The sequence below is a fragment of the Haliotis rufescens genome, unplaced genomic scaffold (genome assembly GCF_023055435.1).
Source record: "Haliotis rufescens isolate VD_foot unplaced genomic scaffold, xgHalRufe1.0.p SCAF_10, whole genome shotgun sequence".
Lineage (NCBI taxonomy): Eukaryota > Metazoa > Mollusca > Gastropoda > Lepetellida > Haliotidae > Haliotis > Haliotis rufescens.
This window is the reverse complement of record NW_025963780.1, coordinates 8,631,001-8,651,173: the sequence shown is the minus strand read 5'-3', so window position 1 is coordinate 8,651,173 and position 20,173 is coordinate 8,631,001. Positions and strand designations below refer to the sequence as shown.

The window sequence follows — 20,173 nt, the reverse complement described above, 5'->3', positions numbered from 1 at the left end:
TGGTCTTATAGCTTCATCTGATGCTTTCTGCCTACTATTGCTATTCCTTCCTCAGCTGCTAGATATTACATAGAGATGTACTTTTATTCAGGTTAGTATTGCCAGGTTACCATCATTGAATAGGGCACAACATACATCAAAGGTCCAGGCATTAACCATAGGTAGAGAGCTTGTCCAGTTTTACCTGACCACAAGGGTCAGGACAAGGTCATTAGGTTGACCACCTGGAAGCAGGTGGCAGTCCCAGGAACCTGTCCTCGTTATGCAAGTTGTACCTGTATACATGTACGTAACTTTCACAGGTGTTGTTTAGTGTGGGTTTGTCTTGGAGGAAATACTGATAGTATTGTGGTTCATTGAGGATTGACTGGGTTGTTTTAAAGCGTGAAGTACCTCTGGAGCGCCCCATGCATGCATTTATGCTGGATGATAACACTCCTTTCATCCAGCTGTTATACATAACACTACAGTCTGTAGTGAGCTGTGGACCAGAGGGAGTCATGGTGTGTTCTCTCTGTGTGTTAGCAGTGACCAGACTGTGTGACCCTTGTGAGGGGTTAGGTGGTCCAGGCTGGAGCTTTCTTCACAGCTGTGCATCCTTGCTAGATGGTGGTTAGTGAACACAGAACAAGTCCCCAAACCACCTGCATGTTGTCCTAGTGCTCCAGTTGTCTACTGCTTCCACACAGGTAGAGCTCCGTAAAACAGCTGTCACTCTCTCAGTCACTGGCAATTGAGCTTATATCCAATGGATTGTGATTGCTACTTCTTTGGTGTAGCTCTGCCTTTGTGTTGATAGCATTGGCAAAACAGGACTCCAGCTTTGCTTGTCGTAATGGCCACTGAAGGTGGTAAGCCTCAAGTACTTTGTCGATTGCTGTCAAACGCTAACTGTGTGTTATGTTGCTGATGCTGTCATCGACCCTGCTTTTCCAACAAAGACTCTGACTATTGCCAGGCTGCCATCATACAGCTAAAACAGTGTTGGTTGTGGTTAAGACAACTAAGGAACACACTCCTCAGCTCTGTTATATGCTGGTAATATGTTTCTTTCCTATGGTGAAGATACATAGAATTTCTTTTTTCTTCCTGACGTCCTTATTGTGATACACTTCATTTCAAGAGGGAAACCAGTGGCCCAGTGGTTTAAGTGCTGCATATGTTTCTTCCCTTAGGTGCCAGGCACCACTGGCCATGTGTTTGAATCCCAGGTTCACCCTTACTATGACTCTGGGTCTGCCAGGACATCAAACTGCACCCCTGATGTCTCCCTCGTGACTCAGACATACATGAGGAAGAACAGTTTAGCAGTGACCCCCAGATCACTCACTCGCTCATCTGCTCACTGTGTCTCAGTCCCAGTTGTTGACCCTCTCGCAGTCTTTATTTACACAAAACATCTTTAATAAACATCAGGCAACAAACTGTCCACCTCGTCATTGTCTGTCATTCTTTACATGACATTCATCAAGATCGGCAACTTCACCTATATATACAGTACACTACTTTATAGCTGTCGACATTCAGGATAGACATTGTGTGACAAATGGGAACCATATATAAGTATATGAAAAGTCCATTGTAGAATACAAAGGCTGGAATCTGTGGCCGAGAGATTTAAGTTTGTTGGGTGCAAACTTTTGACACCAACCTAATCTGCTTGTGACCTAGTTGTTATCAACACAGAAGATATTGCTTAATTCATTTCATCTATTGATTACATCTCAATCTCATTAAAATCAGATGTTAGTTTTCACTACCGCTAAACAAAGATCTGAGGACACCCCATTACAGGTCACATCAGAACGACCTTTCACAAATTTTGACCGACCAATGAAATGACTGACAAGAAATCGACATTAGCCAATCAGAAGGCAGCTTTCTTGAGCTTTACGACACTAGTTTCAAACTGTCGACTACGCTTCGAAACATATTTTGACGTATTCTAAATTACAAAAATTAAAACTGATAAGAAGAACATTCTGGAATGGCTTACAGATGGCCTAGATTGTATGGATATAATCATAAAACCGTAACTGTCATTCGGAATACCCCGTGTTAAATATTTCGTGGTTGCATGATCAGAAAACACATTCCAACTGTCACTTTCATGATCTGGTAAGCGACGCTCTGATTGGTTGGATGAAAGGTCGTTGTGACGTGACCCTTAATGGGATGTCCTCAGATCTTTGTTTAGCAGTAGTGAGAACTAAGATCTGATTTTAATGAGATTGGATTACATCTTTACCAATCAAATTTCAATTTTTGAAACAATCTCCCTTTAGTTGATGTTACTTAGATATTATGTGAAAACCTGATGCAGGTGAGCGCTTCTCAGTTTTGTCAAAGTTAGAATTAGAATTGATTGGCCATAATTATGGCTTCTGGACCCCCATATCCCCTGTGACAACAATATTACATAATTAGTTTTTATTTATTTGACTTCCTGTATACAAGTTGACCCCTTCCTGTGGTATTGGCATACACATGAACGTGACTGGCCTTCACAGCACTGCCCTTCAATGACCTAGTCCGAAGTATCTGCTCTCACTTGGTCATGTGTGCATAGTGTGACACTCTGTAGGTAGGCCCACTTTTATCTGATATATGACGCATCATTGATGACTTTTATTACTGAAGATGTAAAAAGCAACAAAATACTCACATTATCTGAACAATGTTATACTTCTTAAACCAGTTAAAACAGTTAAAATGAATAAGATTGAATAAGATTGGATTGTCAGATGCATCACTGAAATGTGCAATAAACGTATACGACTATGAGAATAACTAACGAGCTTTGAGGAATTACGGTTATCTCCTGAGGAGTGTAGCAAATGGGGGAACTAGGACATTAATTCGCTCGGGAAAGATAAACCATAATATTCTGAGTTTGTTCTTCTCTTTCTTACCCATAATCAAATTGAGTGCAAACGTCTCCAGATCATAATACCTGACATGTTCAAAACTTCCAGCAGCTGTAACCCAAAAGAAATGTCTCTACATAACAGTAAACAAGCGACCTCTTCACGACACATCCGATTGTATAAAATAGCCCGCTATGGCTATTCAATTTGGTATATTTGTATCAGTTTCACTCCTACATGCAGCATGTGACGTGTTGTTGCATTGAATACATTAACTTTGCCATATGTAAATTTAGAGTTTTAGAATTGAACATTGGTAAGTGAGAGAATGTCACTTGAAGTTGGCCACGGTTGCTCAGTGCCCAGTTTTCAAGCCTTCGTACATTAAACAACACCAGAGGACTGGAGGATGCATGGTTAAGTGTGGAATATTTATCATCAAGTTACTGTTTGTTATTCAGAATCAGAATCCAGAATTCTTGAGATCTTGTTCTCCTTCCACATCAGCCTGTGGATGATGGACTGAAAGAACGAATGAAGGAAAATAGTACCAGTGACCAATGAAAAGCCAAGTTATTCTTATAGATCCCCATTTCACTCACTAATTGATGACCTGGCTGTACTAGTGTGTTGTTGAACCCCAGTGATGTGTCTTGAAGCTTCGTGCTTGTCGCCGCTCTGATTGCACTTCTGTATATTGCTGCTTTATGTACCTGGTACACCCATTTCCTCACTCAAACCTCAGTTTATTTCTGGACCATGATATGGGATCACACGAGTCAAAGGTTACCATCAAAGATCAATAATTCAGCCATTAGACCGAGCTATGAACTTAACAACATTAAACTGTTCCCTAAAACTATGACACAAACACTGGATGATTATAATCTATAACTTGAAATCTTATTGCCCCCTTGACAATACCACTCAGCCATTAACCAAGTGTATGCAAGAGCTGAATATACACTGATGTCAGTTTAGGCTCCCAGAACAAGGACAGGCTTCATTAACTGTATACCCCAACCTTACCTGTCATTGTATGTAAATGCCAAGGGCGAACATAACCAGTCACACATTACCTGTTGTACATTAAATGCCTGTTGTCTCTATGGTAATCAGCAGTTGATAGACACAAGGTACATGATGACCCACCTCTCGTCCTGCGCTAGTGTTACTTACTTGCGAAAACTTGTTGGACTATGTTTATCAAATACCTTACATGCTAGGTCAACATACTAGGTCAACATGCTAGGTCTGGCACTATGGGACTGGAGTGTTCCCCACCATCGTGGTGCAGGAACTGGGACTATGGGACCAGAGTGTTCCCCACCATCAGGGTGCAGGGTCTGACACTATGGGACCAGAGTGTTCCCCACCATAGTGGTGCAGGGTCTGAGACTATGGGACCAGAGTGTTCCCCACCATCGTGGTGCAGGGGGAGATTCATACACAACACACAACAATGGTGAGATTCATGATTGCACACAACATGGCATGGTGAGATTCATGAAGACACTTAACAGCTTGGCATGGTGAGATTCATGAAAACATACAACAATATGGCACGGTGAGATTCATGAAAATACAACAATATAGCATGGTGAGATTCATGAATACACTCAACAATATGGCACGCTGAGATTCATGCACAACATTTAACAACATGGCATGGTAAGATTCATGAATACACTCAACAACATGGCATAGTGAGATTCATGCACAACACACACCATCATGTGGTGACAGCATCATATCAGAAGCTTCAATACATGGGAGATTTACAAAGGCTGTTGTATTTTTTCATGTGAAATATCAGATAAGGAAACTGTTCAGCAGCCTGGAGTTCACATGAAAATTAGGTCTACTGTTTAGCTGGGCCATAATAATAAAGTTTACCTCCTGACTCACTGACTTGTTTTAAATTCCCCTGTAGGGTTGTTTCAGGGAATAATTATTCCTCGTACCACTTGTTTGTCTTGTAACACATGCTGCATTGTCTCCCTACCTACTCAACTATTCATGATCTTTCCATCAGTGCAATTATTCATCAGCGGAGACTGATAATCATTTGTCTGTCTTTCCTTCAGACCACCCATCGGTTCACTGTCAACCTGCCTCACAACCAGAAGATGGTGACTCGGATCAGCCCTGAAACAAACTTGGGACAGCTGTATGCTCATGTATGCAAAGAGAAACATCTTGACCCCAAACGTTTCACTTTCCAACACCCCACCAACCATCATGTCAACCTTGACCTAAGGATCATAACTGTGGGTGACCTCAAGAGCAATGAAATAAATCTCATCCCTTTGGGTAAGTGAATCTAGTCTTAATAACAGGTCTGTTTTTTAGAGAACTTTTTATTTCAAATTTTGAATACATAGCTTGCTATTTGTCAGTATTAGTAATTGTTACAGATTAAAGACAGTCATGTTCGCAACACTGCAGCCTTAAGTTACAAGATTAATATGCAGAGCTTCAGATAAGCTGCATATATGTGAAAAATATACACAAGATATCCTCTTTACCCAATTAGTTTAGTTGCTTGCGTACAAATATGTATGACATAATTGACACTGCATAATTACCCACTGTTGCCTCTTCAATGTAGATCAGCCTTTGAAGCAGAATTATGTTAAAAAAGAGGTTCACACATTGGTATAAAATAGACTGGACCCAAAGGGTTGAAAATATGTTGAATAAGGACAGAGGTCTTAAGACAGATGTTGGGACAAGTTCTAACGTTTGTAAAGTAACAATGTGATTCTTGGGGGTTGTCAAGGTAACAAGCTACTGAGAACCCAAGGTAGTGTATTACCCACACTTCACATGGAAATGCTTGCTTGTGATTTGAGGTGACACTGTAGGGATCTGGATGTTGAAGTACTTGCATCCCCACTGTATCGTTACCTGGCTATTGTGTCATTGTTGCACACACTGTTGACCATTAGTCTGGCCCAGATCAGTCGACACTGCAGGCATGTTGTTACATAGTGGTAGAACGTCTCCACATACTCATGACAAGGGATGTACAGATAGCCTAGTTGTTAAGGTGTTTGCTCCTTGGCCCAAAGTTGTAAGTTTCATTCACCACACTGGAACTATGTGAAGCCAATGTTGGATGTCCCCATACCTGATGTTGTTTGAATGTTGCTAAAAGGAAAAACTTTTAAATAATTCTAATTTCTAAAAATGTTTAGGAGGGATCTTAAAGCAAGTCCATTGAATTATCTGTTTTAATTGTTTGGGGCATTAATGACTTAAATGAAGTATTCGTTTTACTTTTTCTATGAACATGTTTGAGTTTTATTGCCTCCATGACTGGAGGTATGGAATTAGGTCACATCAGTTTAATCCAAGGTGAGTGTTTGGTGAGGCAACATTTGGAAGGGACAATTGATTATGAGTCCATTAAAATCTCCTGTGCAGCAGTCAGTAAGTTTATTGTCAAACATGATATTTGTGATACCTCTTTGACGATATAACAGAAGGCATGTTGAAGTTCATCCTTGAACTTAAGATCAGCATTATGTTGGACTTGCACCCAATGGGGCACCTGTAGAGTCAACAATGATTATTGAAGGATATGGCAGTTTTTAAGCACATCGTCTGTTTGACTTTTTGGTCAAGGACCAGTCATTATAATCTTCAGCACCTTAAGGTTCATGAAAGTGCTCTGGATTTTTTTGCATTTTCCCAAACGGCGATCAATAGTATTTTTCATGCATATATTCAGAATAGCCTTCATTTATTGAAATTTGATTAACACTGACTTGGTCCAGCATGTACCCTTAAACAAAAGAATGACTAACTCACAAGAGAAGAAGCTTTGCACATGTTTTTCTTTGACAATGTAAGAATTGATTTCTTCTGTAATCACTGCTCTATCCTGTTCTGCTGTACCAGGCACACTAAGGAGACCCAGGGCTACATTAAGAAGCCTCATCCTTTTCTCACCCTTTGAGGTGGAATCTAATCATACATCTAATCATAACCTTGTCACATGACAGTGATGCATTGTACCCTTGTTGCGTAAACTACGGCCTTATATTAGTTCAGATGAGATAGCAGTTTAGTATTTATTGAAGGAAATTTTAAACATACAAATAAATAAGAACATCACAATGCTAAATGTGGCACTTGTTAATAGATGCTCAACAATCATTTATCACGAAACTTATAAGAAAACCTGGTACCAGCTGGTATGAATGAATTCCGGGTCCTGTTTCTCAACATCGGCAATCTTAGTCGGGAGCAAGAAGGAAGAAGTTGATACTCCGATATCGCTTATCGCTTGACATTTTATTTGCTTTATCAATTATTTGCTGCTCATAAATACTTCCGATGTACTGGAGAGATCATCTTCCCGAAGCAAGGGAGTTAACTGACTGTATAAGTCCAGTTTCCACCCTTGCCGAACTAGGCGTCAATTATATAGTTATATTTTGGATGGACTAATGAGTCTATAGATAGTCCAATCAAAATCAACATGGCGACAGATTTTGGTCAATTGCAGGATTTGCAGAGCATGTGTGCCGTCAACTCGGCATCGACAGATACTTTCAAAATCTTTTCATGTTTTTAACAAAGGTGCTCAAGTGATTTGATGCACTTCGCGAGGTAAGACCCATTTTATTACAATAAAGGTCTTGATTATCAATCAGATCATCTTGATTTGGTGCCGCCGTTTTGTTTGAAGCAAATGCAAAACATATGAGCGATGTGATCTGATTGGTCAACAGGAGGGACATAGAAGGGACATAGAAGGGACATAACTCGTAATCGCCACTGGTGGTGCTACAATCAAGCCTGGAAATATTCCAGTCTAGTTCGGCAAGGGTGGAAACTGGACTCAGTAAACTCCCTTGCCTCAGGTAGATGTAGAGTGAGTGAGTGAGTTAAAGTTTAACGTCACATCAGCATTACTTCTGCCATATCGTGACGTGAAGATGTGGAGTGAGTGAGTGAGTTAAAGTTTAACGTCACATCAGCATTACTTCGGCCTTATCGTGACGTGAAGGTGTGGAGTGAGTGAGTGAGTCGAAGTTTAACGTCACATCAGCATTACTTCGGCCATATTGTGACGTGAAGATGTGGAGTGAGTGAGTGAGTTAAAGTTTAACGTCACATCAGCATTACTTCGGCCATATCGTGACGTGAAGATGTGGAGAGGGATGCCAATGATTTTGCTCGCCATGTTACAGATTTTGAAGAGTTTGCTGTTGTTGCATTCTATTCAAGGAGTTTATCGCTATTAAGGTTTAGGTAATTATTTATAAAGCTTGGACATTTTATCTACATCCTTAAACAGGCTGTACATTATGTTGATATCTCATATAAGAAATAAACTACTCATGGTTGTTGTTTATCATACAATAAAACGCTGCAGGGAGAAAAAACCAATCAGAACTGCGCCCTTCATCGGGCAGTGTTTTATTGTACGATAAACAACTCCCACTCCCTATTTTCTTCTTAAATTAAAAATTGCTTAAAAACATTATAATGCAAGCAAGCTGAGGAAACTGACTACGTCCAATAATTTTTTTGTGAAACTGTCTAGTTATAAGGAGGCTGATGGGGTCAAGTGGTGTAAGGCAGTGAAGTTTACTGTTACACGCCTTGGCTACGTTCTTCTGCTCCTGGGTTCGGAGCCCGTATTAACCAAAATTATGGTCCATTGTTTGCCAGCACCATACACAAAGCTCTGTGGCTTGTGTGACATACATCTAAGATGTCCACCACTTTTGGCTTCCCTCCCATGGAAGTTGACACATCACGATGTGGGTTGGTGGTCAAAATAAACGTAAATTCAATGTGATTTAATTTTTAAAGTATAGTCAGTCAGTTGAAAAACCTATCATAAAAGAAAAAAAGTGACTCATGGGGAAGAAGTACTACCAAAATGTTAAGTGCGTCTGCAAACTTTTATTTTTTTTCACATTGTGTATGAAATTTGAGGTTGACAGATCTGTTGACTGACTTGTTCTGTGTTGTAGGTTTAGTTGCTGACTCAGCACGATCGATGCCAGACCTCTCTCGTAGTGAGTCCCTAACTCTGCCTAAAGAATCCTTCCCTTCCTACATGCCAGGGGCATCAGAACCGAAGAAGAAAAGAGGTTTCCTTTCATTCCTCAAAAGGAAGGATAACAAATTTAAATTGGTTTGTATAAATTTGCTTCATACTTTTATGATAATCATAGACCTATAAAAAATGAGCTATAAACTTAGGAGCAAGAAACACAACTAATGCAACCTGAGGGTTTTTCAGAAAGATGTATGTAGTGTAGGAAGGGAGATAACTCTTACTTGGACATGTGCTGATATGACTTCAGTATGTTTGCTGCTGTTACTTCAATGAGCAACAGAATATAGCATGTGCAGCCAACTGAGGTCATGACATGTAAACTTGAACACCCTTTCATCATCTGCCCTTGTGTTCTAGTGGGAAAACAGTACTAAAAATGATATGTGAGGGTTCGAGTCACATCATGGAATTTTCATGTGAAACAAATTGTGGAATTTGACCAGTCAAAAATCAACAGTGGATGCATATAAAGAGATTTATTGTACAACTCAACTGTAAAACCTCCAAGCAAGTCTTACAATTCAAATTTTAAACCCCTCATCAGGTCTCACTTGAAAGTAGTTTGTTTGTTTGTTTGACGCCGTTATTAGCAATATTCCAGCTATATGATAGCTGTCTGTAAATAATCGAATCTAGACCAGACAATCCAGTGATGGACATCATGAGCATTGATCCACGCAATTGGGAAATGATGACACATCAACCAAGTCAGCAAGCCTGACCACCCCATCCCGTTTGTCGCCTTTTACGACAAGCCTAGCCGCCTTTTATGGCAAGCATGGGTTGCTGAAGATCTTGAAAGTACATGTGTAGTAGAATAGATCTCCAGTACCTTACACTTGTCATAAGAGCTGGGGACAGGAGTAGATGGTACTGCTGATTGTATTCCTTTCAATTATCTTCATCGTTAATTACTCTAGTGATATTTCTGTAAAAAATGTATGCTCTATTGTGCTTAAAATAGAAAGAAATATGTATGATGATAAGAAAGATAACTTACATTTCGCAGCATGAGACACGATATCAGGACATGGAAACTAGCTCGACAACAAGTAATCAAATGTCAGTGGCCAGAGCGCGACAGAACACGACCCCTCCCCCAGAACGTCGAGAATCAGATGCGGCCAACTTGCAGGTGCGACCTAAATCTATGTTTGTCACTGCTAAGGAGTTGAAAGTTCATGATGGAGCATCATATTCACAGGGCAAAGAAAACACCCTACCACAAAAAGCAGCCACAAAAAAGAAACGGCCAGCACCTCCACCACCCCAGCAACAGAAACATGCAGCACCAGAAACAGTTGAAATTTCTGTGAAGGACAAAACATCAGTTGTGATGCATGAGAAGAGAGAAGGTGTTTCCAAGGTTACACCTGACCATGTGACTCAGAGACTTCATTCCCGCAACAGCTCTGATTCAAGCGGATATCATGAACTGACCCTAAGTGGAGCAGAGTCACCTGAGGCAAATCGTGTTTCAACAAATTTCAAAACAAGCATAGACACTACATCCATTGAAAGTGCTGATAACACTAATGGTGACAGTGGTATAAATGAACACTCCCCTGTTCATAGCTCCCCCAAATACACTGAAAGGGCTGCTGGAGATAGCCAAACATTGCCGCATAACAGGTTGGTTAAAAAGCAAGTTCAGCGATCACATTCTCTAGAGAGAAAGGAGATGTCCAACAAAGCACCCCCACCCTCCACGAAGAAGAAGAGAGCCCCTGCGCCACCCCCAGGTAGGTCCCCTCTGTCCTTTTCCATACACACTCACATAACTGACTTCTGGAGGAATTCATTTCCACTATTTGGTACTAGAGTAGTTTTGTTTCATATTCTTTAGCCCAGACTTTCCATTCAGCAATGCTGTTTTTAATATTTCATATATTATGCCAGTTTGAATTGCATTTTTTGTTCAAGTTTCTTGAGCTCAGATCTTTCCTGCCTCAGTTATTTTTATATCTTATGCTGTTTGTAGTGTGTTGTTGGTTTATGCTTGTCTGTACTGTAGATTGAACATGTTAAACTGCAAGTAACGTGAAACATTGGATGTGAATATCAATTTTCCTAGATGCATCAAGTCAATTCTCAATGGGCCAGTGGAGAGTGACAGATGTTTTCATTGGCTGATATGTGGACTTGGTTGCAGCATCTACGTACTTCATAATCTATTTTGTGGTGCAGTTAAATGATACAATACAATAGTCAGTCAATAGCAAGTCTAAAGTGTTTCTATTTCTGTTAATCCTACAAAAGTAATATTGCATCCATTGTTGAGTGTCAAATTGACCTTTGATCTTCACAATGTGAGTACTTTCAATAACAATAAATGTCTGTAACTGGCAGGGGATATAGGAATGGAGTTCTCTGTCCGTCTGTCCGCTCTCAATGTGGACAAATTTTCTCAAAAACTATACAAGTTAGAGAAATGAAATTTTACACACTGATGTTACTGGTCATGATCTCAAATGAGTTAGAAAATTGGTGTTGTACATTCATTGTTTACATAGTTATGGCCCTTGCTTCATGCTTTTCAACTTTGTGCATACTGTGTGAAATTGGGGACACATTTCCTCAGCGACTACTGAAATTACTTGAATGAAAGTGTGCATGCCTATCTAAGAGATACTAATTGTCAAGACTTAGACCAAAATTGGTTCTGTCATTTATGTTTTACAGAGTTAAGGTCCTTGATCCATGTAATTTTGCTTGGTGCCTGCAATGGGACACAAGTTTTCTAAGAAACTTCTGAAGTTAGCTTATCTAAGATATACTGATCAAGACTGCGCTATGTTTTCCAGAGAACCATTTCCATTGAACATGTTGAAGGCTTTATAGGACTTTTTTATAGTTTATATCAGAGACCTGTGTGGGTACCATAAAACACCTGCTGCCCTTGGCCCCATTCCACACAGTAAATGCCAGACGGGGTTTAATCCTCTGACTAGACAACTGAAGGCATCTTCAGTGTTGTCATAACTTGCCAGAATTTTAATCTCTCCTTTATTATTCAACACTGTTTTTATTTTTCAAATTCAATTTTGGTCAAGCATTTGTGATTAAGTATTATAGTATTAAAGTTGCTATGTTGAGATTACTTGCCACAGAACACGTGCAGGCAACTATGGTCGCGAATGGAGGGTGGGCGTGTTGTGCAGTCAAGTGTGTGAGTAGCAGGGAAAGTCAGAGTACCTCTCCATTCCTCAACACCATGGAGCAGGGGGCCGCAGGGTTACAAAGATATTCCCCCACTTAAAATGCATCCCTACTTTTACACTTTGACAAAATATTCTCTTGTGAAAAATATGTGAAAGGTAAACCAAAACTCTTTGTAGTCTGTATTTATACTGCTTGAGTCGCCCTTGAGTGAAGCACGAGGAAAGCGTTCTCTGTCACTGTTGCACATGCACCAAGCTCCGTCGCAAGCTGACATTTACAATTCATGGTACACAGCTCTTCATAATTTTGTGGGGTCCTAAACTAGTATTTTATCAATCGTTTCACATGGTATTTTATCAATCATTTCACATGGTAAAGATGCATGCTGACGGGCATTATAAGCAATATAGAGCCCCAAACAAGAATATTTTAATATATGTTTATCAGAAGGTTTATCTAATTGCTATAAATAAGAACATTGCTCTAGGTAACCTGCTCTAACACAACATTATACAAATATTGTTTTTGAGCTTTTAAGCATTATGCAGAATTTGGAAATTATTTAATAGTTAATGTCACACGATACCTTCATGTGTTGCTGTGGCTCAGAGGTCGACAATTACACATCTTCAAATCAAGCTATGTGGGTTAAAACCCTCTGGTAATACATATTTTGCGTCAAAATTTGTAATTATTCACTTGTCAAAATATTTTTTAAATAGTTACGTCAAATCCAATTGTTGGTTCAAGATGATGTATAATTGACAAACAACTGGAGGTTTAAACAATAGAATGACGTCACAGATGTGTTTTCAGTTTGGAGGACATGACCTCTATATATGGATTTCCCATATTTAGTCTCTGCCCCTTCTGTGTTCTTGTTTCTGTCTTTGAGATTGACAGACAGGACTTATGTGCAAATTAAGCTTATTTAGCTTCAGTGTTATGAATATGATATTTGCATGTTATGATCTATCCATTCTGCAAAGTTGTATGAATACATGGTACTTGCAGATGCTCTTTGCACTTGCTCCCAAACAGACCTGTGTCAGGGTCATCAGCTGTAACTGTTGCAGTTGTTTGCTTTTTTAAGTCTGTAAATATATTTTGGACTATTATTTGAGTTTAGGTTATAAAAAAAGCTGCAGGTAAATAAATTCCATAGTTACACATATATTTTGATTTTTGGTTTATTCTATTTGGGTTTCTTGTTGATATAAACATAATACTCCAGAAATGTTGAAGGCATAAATAGCATATGTAATATTTTTTAAATCTTTAGAGATTGTTAAACTTGTGTGTCATTATTAGGAATAAAAATGAAGTATTAGGCTCGCCAAAGGATCACATAATTATAATATTTCTGACACTTGACTGATGATCTGTATTTATTATTCTTGCACCGGATGGCCATTTTGGTACCCTAGTTGTTATAAATGTGTCCATGCTTGTTTTACCTGCCGAGTTGTGATGGAATATTGCTGAAAGCAACTTAAAACCATCCTTTCTCACTGCCCTCTTCAACAGCATATTGTACTGGTATCAACAAAAGATGAATATTATTTCCAATGTATTGTATACTATGTATGCCTTCAACACAATGAATGACCTATATACAACAAAATATACTATACCAGGCATGTATACCTCTCTCCCCAGTTGCTGAACCCCCTCCCCCCTCCCCATCTACCCCTCCTAGTCACACACCCGAAGCTTCTCAGGACCACACCCTAAGTACCTCACCCCCAGAAGCTAAACAGACGACAAAGGAAACATGTAAGTCCTCTTACGGCATGATATTTATGTTATGTATAGCACGATGTGTAAATATGTAGAATGATATTGTAAGTCAGATTTGTGGCATGAGTTTATCAAAGGAATTTCTCACATTTAATCTTTGCTGTGGCTTCTTTGTTTTGTATTGATATTTTTATGTTACCTTTGAACCATATGCTTGCTGTTACACACAACTGTTTGCTCTGTAGGTTTTAGGTCTGTCAGTATTTATAGTGCATGTGTCATTTCTGTTCTGAACCAAAGGTTCATTTGAGCGAATGTTGTGTTGTCCATTATCTGTCCATTGTAAGCTGATCCAATTAATGTTTGCTTATATATATAAGAACTGGCTTAGAGATTGATTACATGAAACTTTGACTATAATGCTGCCATACTAAAAATGTATTCACAATGCTCAATGTGTGATAATGTACAAATGTAGGAATGTGGTATGGTACTAGACTTTGGAATCATTTTTTAGAATTCTCTAAAACTGTCTGTCAATCATATGCTTTTGTATTAATGGTCCGAACAGTGCCAACAATCCAAAATACAGTACATTAAATAAAGGTGAGCTACAGAGCCTATTCAAGCATTATTTTACATCATTATCTTCTTTTTCATTATTTGCTATGTCCAAATGTTGTGTAAGACTTGAAATTATATGAATATATTATATCCAGAAGATGATGTTATTATTTCTATTTTTCCTTTCCAAATTTTTACCCATTTTCTGTTTCATGTGTTTCTGTCCATATGCAACAGTTTTGTTTTGATATTTCAATTCTTTTCTTCATTTTCAAGGGAGCCAATCAGTTGTTTCAATGGAACATTCCATGAATGAAATATGAAATAATTCCTATAAAACTGCCCATTGGGTCTAATTTCAGCTTCAGTTCCAAAGATACACAAGTGCCAATGTCTGTACCTTATTACTTTGAACATTCAAAAACACCTACTTATGATATAGTTTGAATCATGCTATAGAATGGAAGATTTCTTATGATTATGGAAAGTTATATTATATGAATTTACTGATAATGAATATATGTTCTGCAGGTGGATCAATCATCATTATTAAGTATTCTATCTTTTCTGAACATATCAAATGTGATTCCTTCTTCAGCATCTGGTAATGATGACGAAACTGATGGAAAAATGGATACTGACGATGATGACAGCGAAGATATTAATGAGACATTGGATGGTTTGTTGATGATGGTGGAGGATGACTCTATATGCAGTGAGGATATTGAAAATATCGAGCAGCCAAAAGTGCCACGCCCTTGCTCCTTTGTAGCCCCTCCCCCACCTAGCGAACCCCCACCCCCCACAACTGGGCCGACTGAGACAGTGGATGTTGGTGTAGAGGTTCATGATAATGCCTCTCTCGGCCCATCCAGTGCCAAGAGTTCTCCAGTTGCCGGTGAGTCGCCCTTCCTCATGCTTTCTGTCATCTCTTAACATTTGGTGTGCAACCATCAGTAATACTTGATAGTATGAACAGTACTACTGGATAGGATGATGTCACAACACAGGAAGACTTTTACAAGAATTGATTTAATTCTTTCTGTTTATTTTGAAGATCAAAAAATCATTGATAATATTTTAAAAATACAAGGACTTGGATGAAACTGTACCACATGGTAAATTGTAGCTTGTAAATGAATTTACCTTTAGAACACTGACATACACTGTTTCTAAACTCTTAAATCAAAGAATATATGTGTGTGGTATTTCCCTCTCCTCGAAACATGAAGTATCTTATTACCAAAGGCATATAGTCATTGTGTTTTCTTTTGGGTGTTTTATGTACCCGGAATGAATTGTATCACTAGATTATGAATAGTCCTACCAGTAGTAACACTGTTGTTGGAGCATCGTTGTCTTTGAGAAGATACAGTATCTGAGTCTTGAATTTATGCCTTAAACTCGAGAGGAAAGTTATTTATCCAGAAACTAAAATTCATGTAAAGTATTCTGTAAAACGTGCTGGTTGTCAGACCCCCCAGGAAGACATCCTCAGCTCTTCAGGAACACCTGGTGTCAGCACTGTTTGCTAGAGATTCCTAGACACAATGTCATGTTATTGTTGAAATCGTACCAAGGACCCTGCATTTAGCAGATATTTTTCAGGTTTATGGAAGGTTTTTTGTTTTTTTTATTACTACATCTTCTCAATTTTGTCTCAATTCAATTCTTCAGAAGCAGTCGTTTCATATTTGTCAACTAGATATTGTCTGAATATTAATATTTGGTGCAGCTCACATAAATTTTCCAATTAAAGGAAAGGTAATCTTTTAAATGAAAATCCATGTATAAAACTACACTTGACATAGGATAGTCACTGACAGAACATGTTTGTGTGTTTGTGTATGCAATGATATATTTCTATCCCTTTCTTTCAATCCTTCAATCTTCCTTCCTTCCACAATACAGTCCACACCCATTCCCGGACAGACAGTCTCAGCAGTATAAGTTCCATTAATACTATCGAGGATGTTAACTTGGCGTTTGAACAAACAATCGCCTTGGCAGAGGAAGTTCTCGAGGCAGAGGCCCCAGGTAGTTCACAAGTCCACCACTAGGGGGGCAAGCTTATGGTCCTATTAGATTTGCACTTGTGTGTTGTGGCTAGAGTGACCTCCCTTTAATGTGCTTCTACTGCTTCAATTGCCTGTCTTCACACATCTGTTTCTGTGATAATCCCATTCTATTTCAGCCTTCTCCTAGTGACCTCAACTTCTAATTGATGTGTATTTGAGGAAGTGTTCAGCTGGTTGTTATCTTTGGAATTTTCAGTTCACAAATCAATCCTCGTTATGGGGGCGTCCTATTTCATCTACAGTTCGTTTCATGATCAAAACAAGTGCATTGGTGATTAGAGTGGTAATAAGCTGACCCCTTCAGAAACAGGTCTAGGGGTGGCCCCCTCCCTGTTTATTACATCTGATGACATTTTGTATGCGCATTTCCTACCCTGATTATAATTATTATTAAAATGCTGAATCCGCCCCTGCTTCAAGATTGTCCTCTTCAACTTCTTCCAGATGGCTTGTCAGCTTTATTTCAAGTTTTAATTGTATTTAGGTAGTCCTCTAGTATTATGGAGCTTGGACCTGTCCATTATCAAATGAGGGATGGGATTAACTGGGTGTAGTCGAATCACCTCCACCTTACCACCATTATTATTGTCGAACTGACGGTAGATGAAATGAACTGTAGTCGAAAGAAGGCTGCACCATTATTATCAATTGTGACCAATCTTTTCACTTAATGTCTTGAGACCACTGAACATGTTTATTTGTTCACACAAACTCCATATAAAATAACTGGAACCCTTACTTATGATAATATACATTATGCACTGACATTGAATATTTGAAGATAACTGCACACATTTTGGCCTTTACTTCTTGCTTGTTATTGTCAGCTGCAGAATCACAAGGTGCTGAAACATCTGATTTTGTTGACTCAAGTGTGTTCAGTGGTCTGAGAGAAATCAACATGAAAGAAGCATTACTCTGTTAATATATATGTCTAACATAAAAAAGTTTCCTGTCTTCATTAATGTTGTAATTAATCAAATTTTAATATAATTAGTTTTACATAAACCCTAGACATCCTGTAAGATGCACATTAAACCAACTAATCTAGTTTTCACATTGAGAGTATGAGACATTATGACTGTATTGTATCATGATAAGTTTGTAGTTATCTGTCATTTTGACTTGTTGTTTGGAGTTGCACATTTACACAATTTATGTCATGAACATTGCTTTTTCTGTAACACAGTAGATGCTGTTAAAGTGAACTATTTTGCATTTGTTTGTTCTGGTAGCTTTATTAGATAAAAGTGCTTCTGACTGAGAGATGTTGAAATAGTGTACCCAGTGTAGTTGGCTTTGGGAATAGATAGAATCCTTGTTTTTGCATGTTTCCAGATTTGCCTTACTAAGTTTTCAACAATATTTTTATCAAAATTTATGAAATTTATAAAATTGTGAAATAGTGCCATTGAAAGAAATGCTTCAATTTAGTTCTTATAAATTTGTTCCATTACACACATATTCTGAATAATTTCTGGAGACTTTTTTCATAAGACTGCAAATTTTAAAATGGTTGTGACTGACACCATCACATGTATCATAGATACTTTCAGTTCGCATAAAATATGAAATTGTTTATTTGTATTAGTGTATTCCTTCATAAAAATTACAGTTCAGTTTTTATTTGAAAGGATTTGAATCAATTTGTCGCACACAATCTTAATTCTAATGCATAGTGTCATTAAATGATTGACCTAAAGTGGAACTACTGTTAATCAAAAGCAAACTCTCACATGCTTTATACTGATGATAACTTCGTATTTCAGCAGAGTCAGGCTACAAGTCAGAGATGGCAATTTTCGTGGAGCGTATGAGTAAGCTTACAGAGAAGGCAGACTCAGAGAGCAATATGTCCGACACGACTAGCATCTCACTCCCGGATACAGAGAGTAACTCTGAGACAGGGTCTGTGATTCGACACGACCAGGATGGGAGGCCATTCCATGCCAAGATGGATTCCTATTCCTCAGACTCTGGTTCAGTGCAGAAATATGACAGTGAAGACCGATCCCATGGAGGGTCAGCTACAGATGCCAGTAGCTATGATGATGTTCCAGTAACAAATGCACAGCAATCACGTTCTAGGCGGGATTCTCTTGAAATTCACCGTGAAAACATTGTTGCAGATAATGAAGTATCGGAAATTGATGTTCCCATGGAAATGGTTCCTCCACCAATTGAGTTCAGAAATGATCCTCAGGAGGAAGGAGCAAGGGAAGAAGAAATGCAAGAGGAAGAGGAAGAAGAAGAAGAAGAATATAGAGAATCAACAGAAGAAATAATTATAACAATAGCACCTTCAAGTGGTTTTACTTTTGCCGGTGCTAACAAAATCCCTGACTTGGAAACACCAAAAGAACATTCAAGTTTACCAGACTCTCCTCGATTTTGTGTTGCCGAACCTTCATTATCTTACAGTAGAATGGAAACAGATCCGAATTCTACAAATTTCTCTGAACCTAAGCCTCAGACGGATGTGAAACCTCCAAGAGTGAAAGAAGAATTTGTACTGACACGTGAAGATTTGTCTAAGATAAAATATGTTGAAGAAAGCAAATGGAGATCAGAGCCATATGTTCAGCCAGCAAGAAGGCCAACATCACTGAGTAGTTTGACTCAGGTGTATCGGGATGAGCAAGAACCTGCAGTGTCCTATGCATCATTTCAACCAAGTTATTCTAAACCTGAAAGTATTCAAGGATCCAGGTCTGAAGAGGACAATGTTAAAACAAGATGTTCTGAACTGAGCTTCAGACCTGATTCTGAGGGGGAGATTGATAATGTCCTTGAAGAGAAATCAATTTCTATGATTGCATTGCCAGCCATGAGAACAAGTGTCCTAAAGAAGTCTGATGAGGAATATTTGACCACTTTAAAGCAGGAATCCTACCAATCATTAGTTCAGGACACAATGTCATCAGGTGATCGTGAAATGAGAAGCAAGTTCTTTGATGATGATGAGGAGGATGCAGAGACTGAGATTTTAGAGCAGTTAGGGAAGGTGTACATTTCAGAGAGAAGTGAAGATAAAGGAACTGTAGAGGAAGAAAATAAAGAGATAACAAAGCAACAAGCTGCACTCCAGTCTCAGTATGCAATTCTACAGCAACAGTTTTCTATGTGGCAACAACAATTGAAACAGAACCAGGACCTCCTAGCCAATCAACACATTGACCCAGAAGTCCAGAGCATGCAGGAGATTCAGATCCAACAAATGCAGCAACAGATGCAGATACAGCAGCAGATGATGTCACAGCTGGAGAAGAGCATGGAAGTACTGGCTCTGCAGAAGAAGCCCAAGTCAGAGCAGCCCTCAGCTGTTGCTTCAGAGTCAGCATCGGTTGTAGTGGCATCATCCGAACGTTCAGGACAAGGTGCAGGTAGGTCCTCAGTACCCACACCCCCTCCACCACCTCCAGTGACAGTTGTGAAGAAGACTGCTAACTCTGGGAGAGTTAACAAGAAGGATGACCCCAGGTTTCAGAGGAAGTTAGACCCTCGTGAGGAGCTCATGATAGCTATAAGAAGCTTTGGAGGAAGAGGTAAACTCTCGACTGTAAGTTGTTTATCTTAATGTTTTTCTGATTACCTAAAGCACGTTTGAAAAGCAAACCATGTAATCATATTTTACCCTAAATAGACCGCATGGATGTCAGATGATAATATCATAATGT

At 38.9% G+C, this 20,173-nt stretch overlaps 1 protein-coding gene across 10 annotated transcripts in view; it reads left to right on the top strand.

The window, feature by feature from the left end:
* The window catches only part of LOC124118617 (protein piccolo-like), a 109,920-nt gene that overhangs the window by 83,562 nt on the left and 6,185 nt on the right, over positions 1–20,173 (top strand). For 7 of the 10 annotated variants that reach the window (XM_048386741.1, XM_048386738.1, XM_048386740.1 and 4 more), the window contains 7 exons: positions 4,955–5,180; positions 8,864–9,027; positions 9,962–10,694; positions 13,774–13,890; positions 15,017–15,316; positions 16,330–16,455; positions 18,266–20,055. In XM_048386741.1, the coding sequence (XP_048242698.1) occupies positions 4,955–5,180; positions 8,864–9,027; positions 9,962–10,694; positions 13,774–13,890; positions 15,017–15,316; positions 16,330–16,455; positions 18,266–20,055 (3,456 nt within the window). The remainder of the gene's footprint in view (positions 1–4,954; positions 5,181–8,863; positions 9,028–9,961; positions 10,695–13,773; positions 13,891–15,016; positions 15,317–16,329; positions 16,456–18,265; positions 20,056–20,173) is intronic. The other 3 variants (XM_048386742.1, XM_048386744.1, XM_048386743.1) reach the window with 3 other exon arrangements.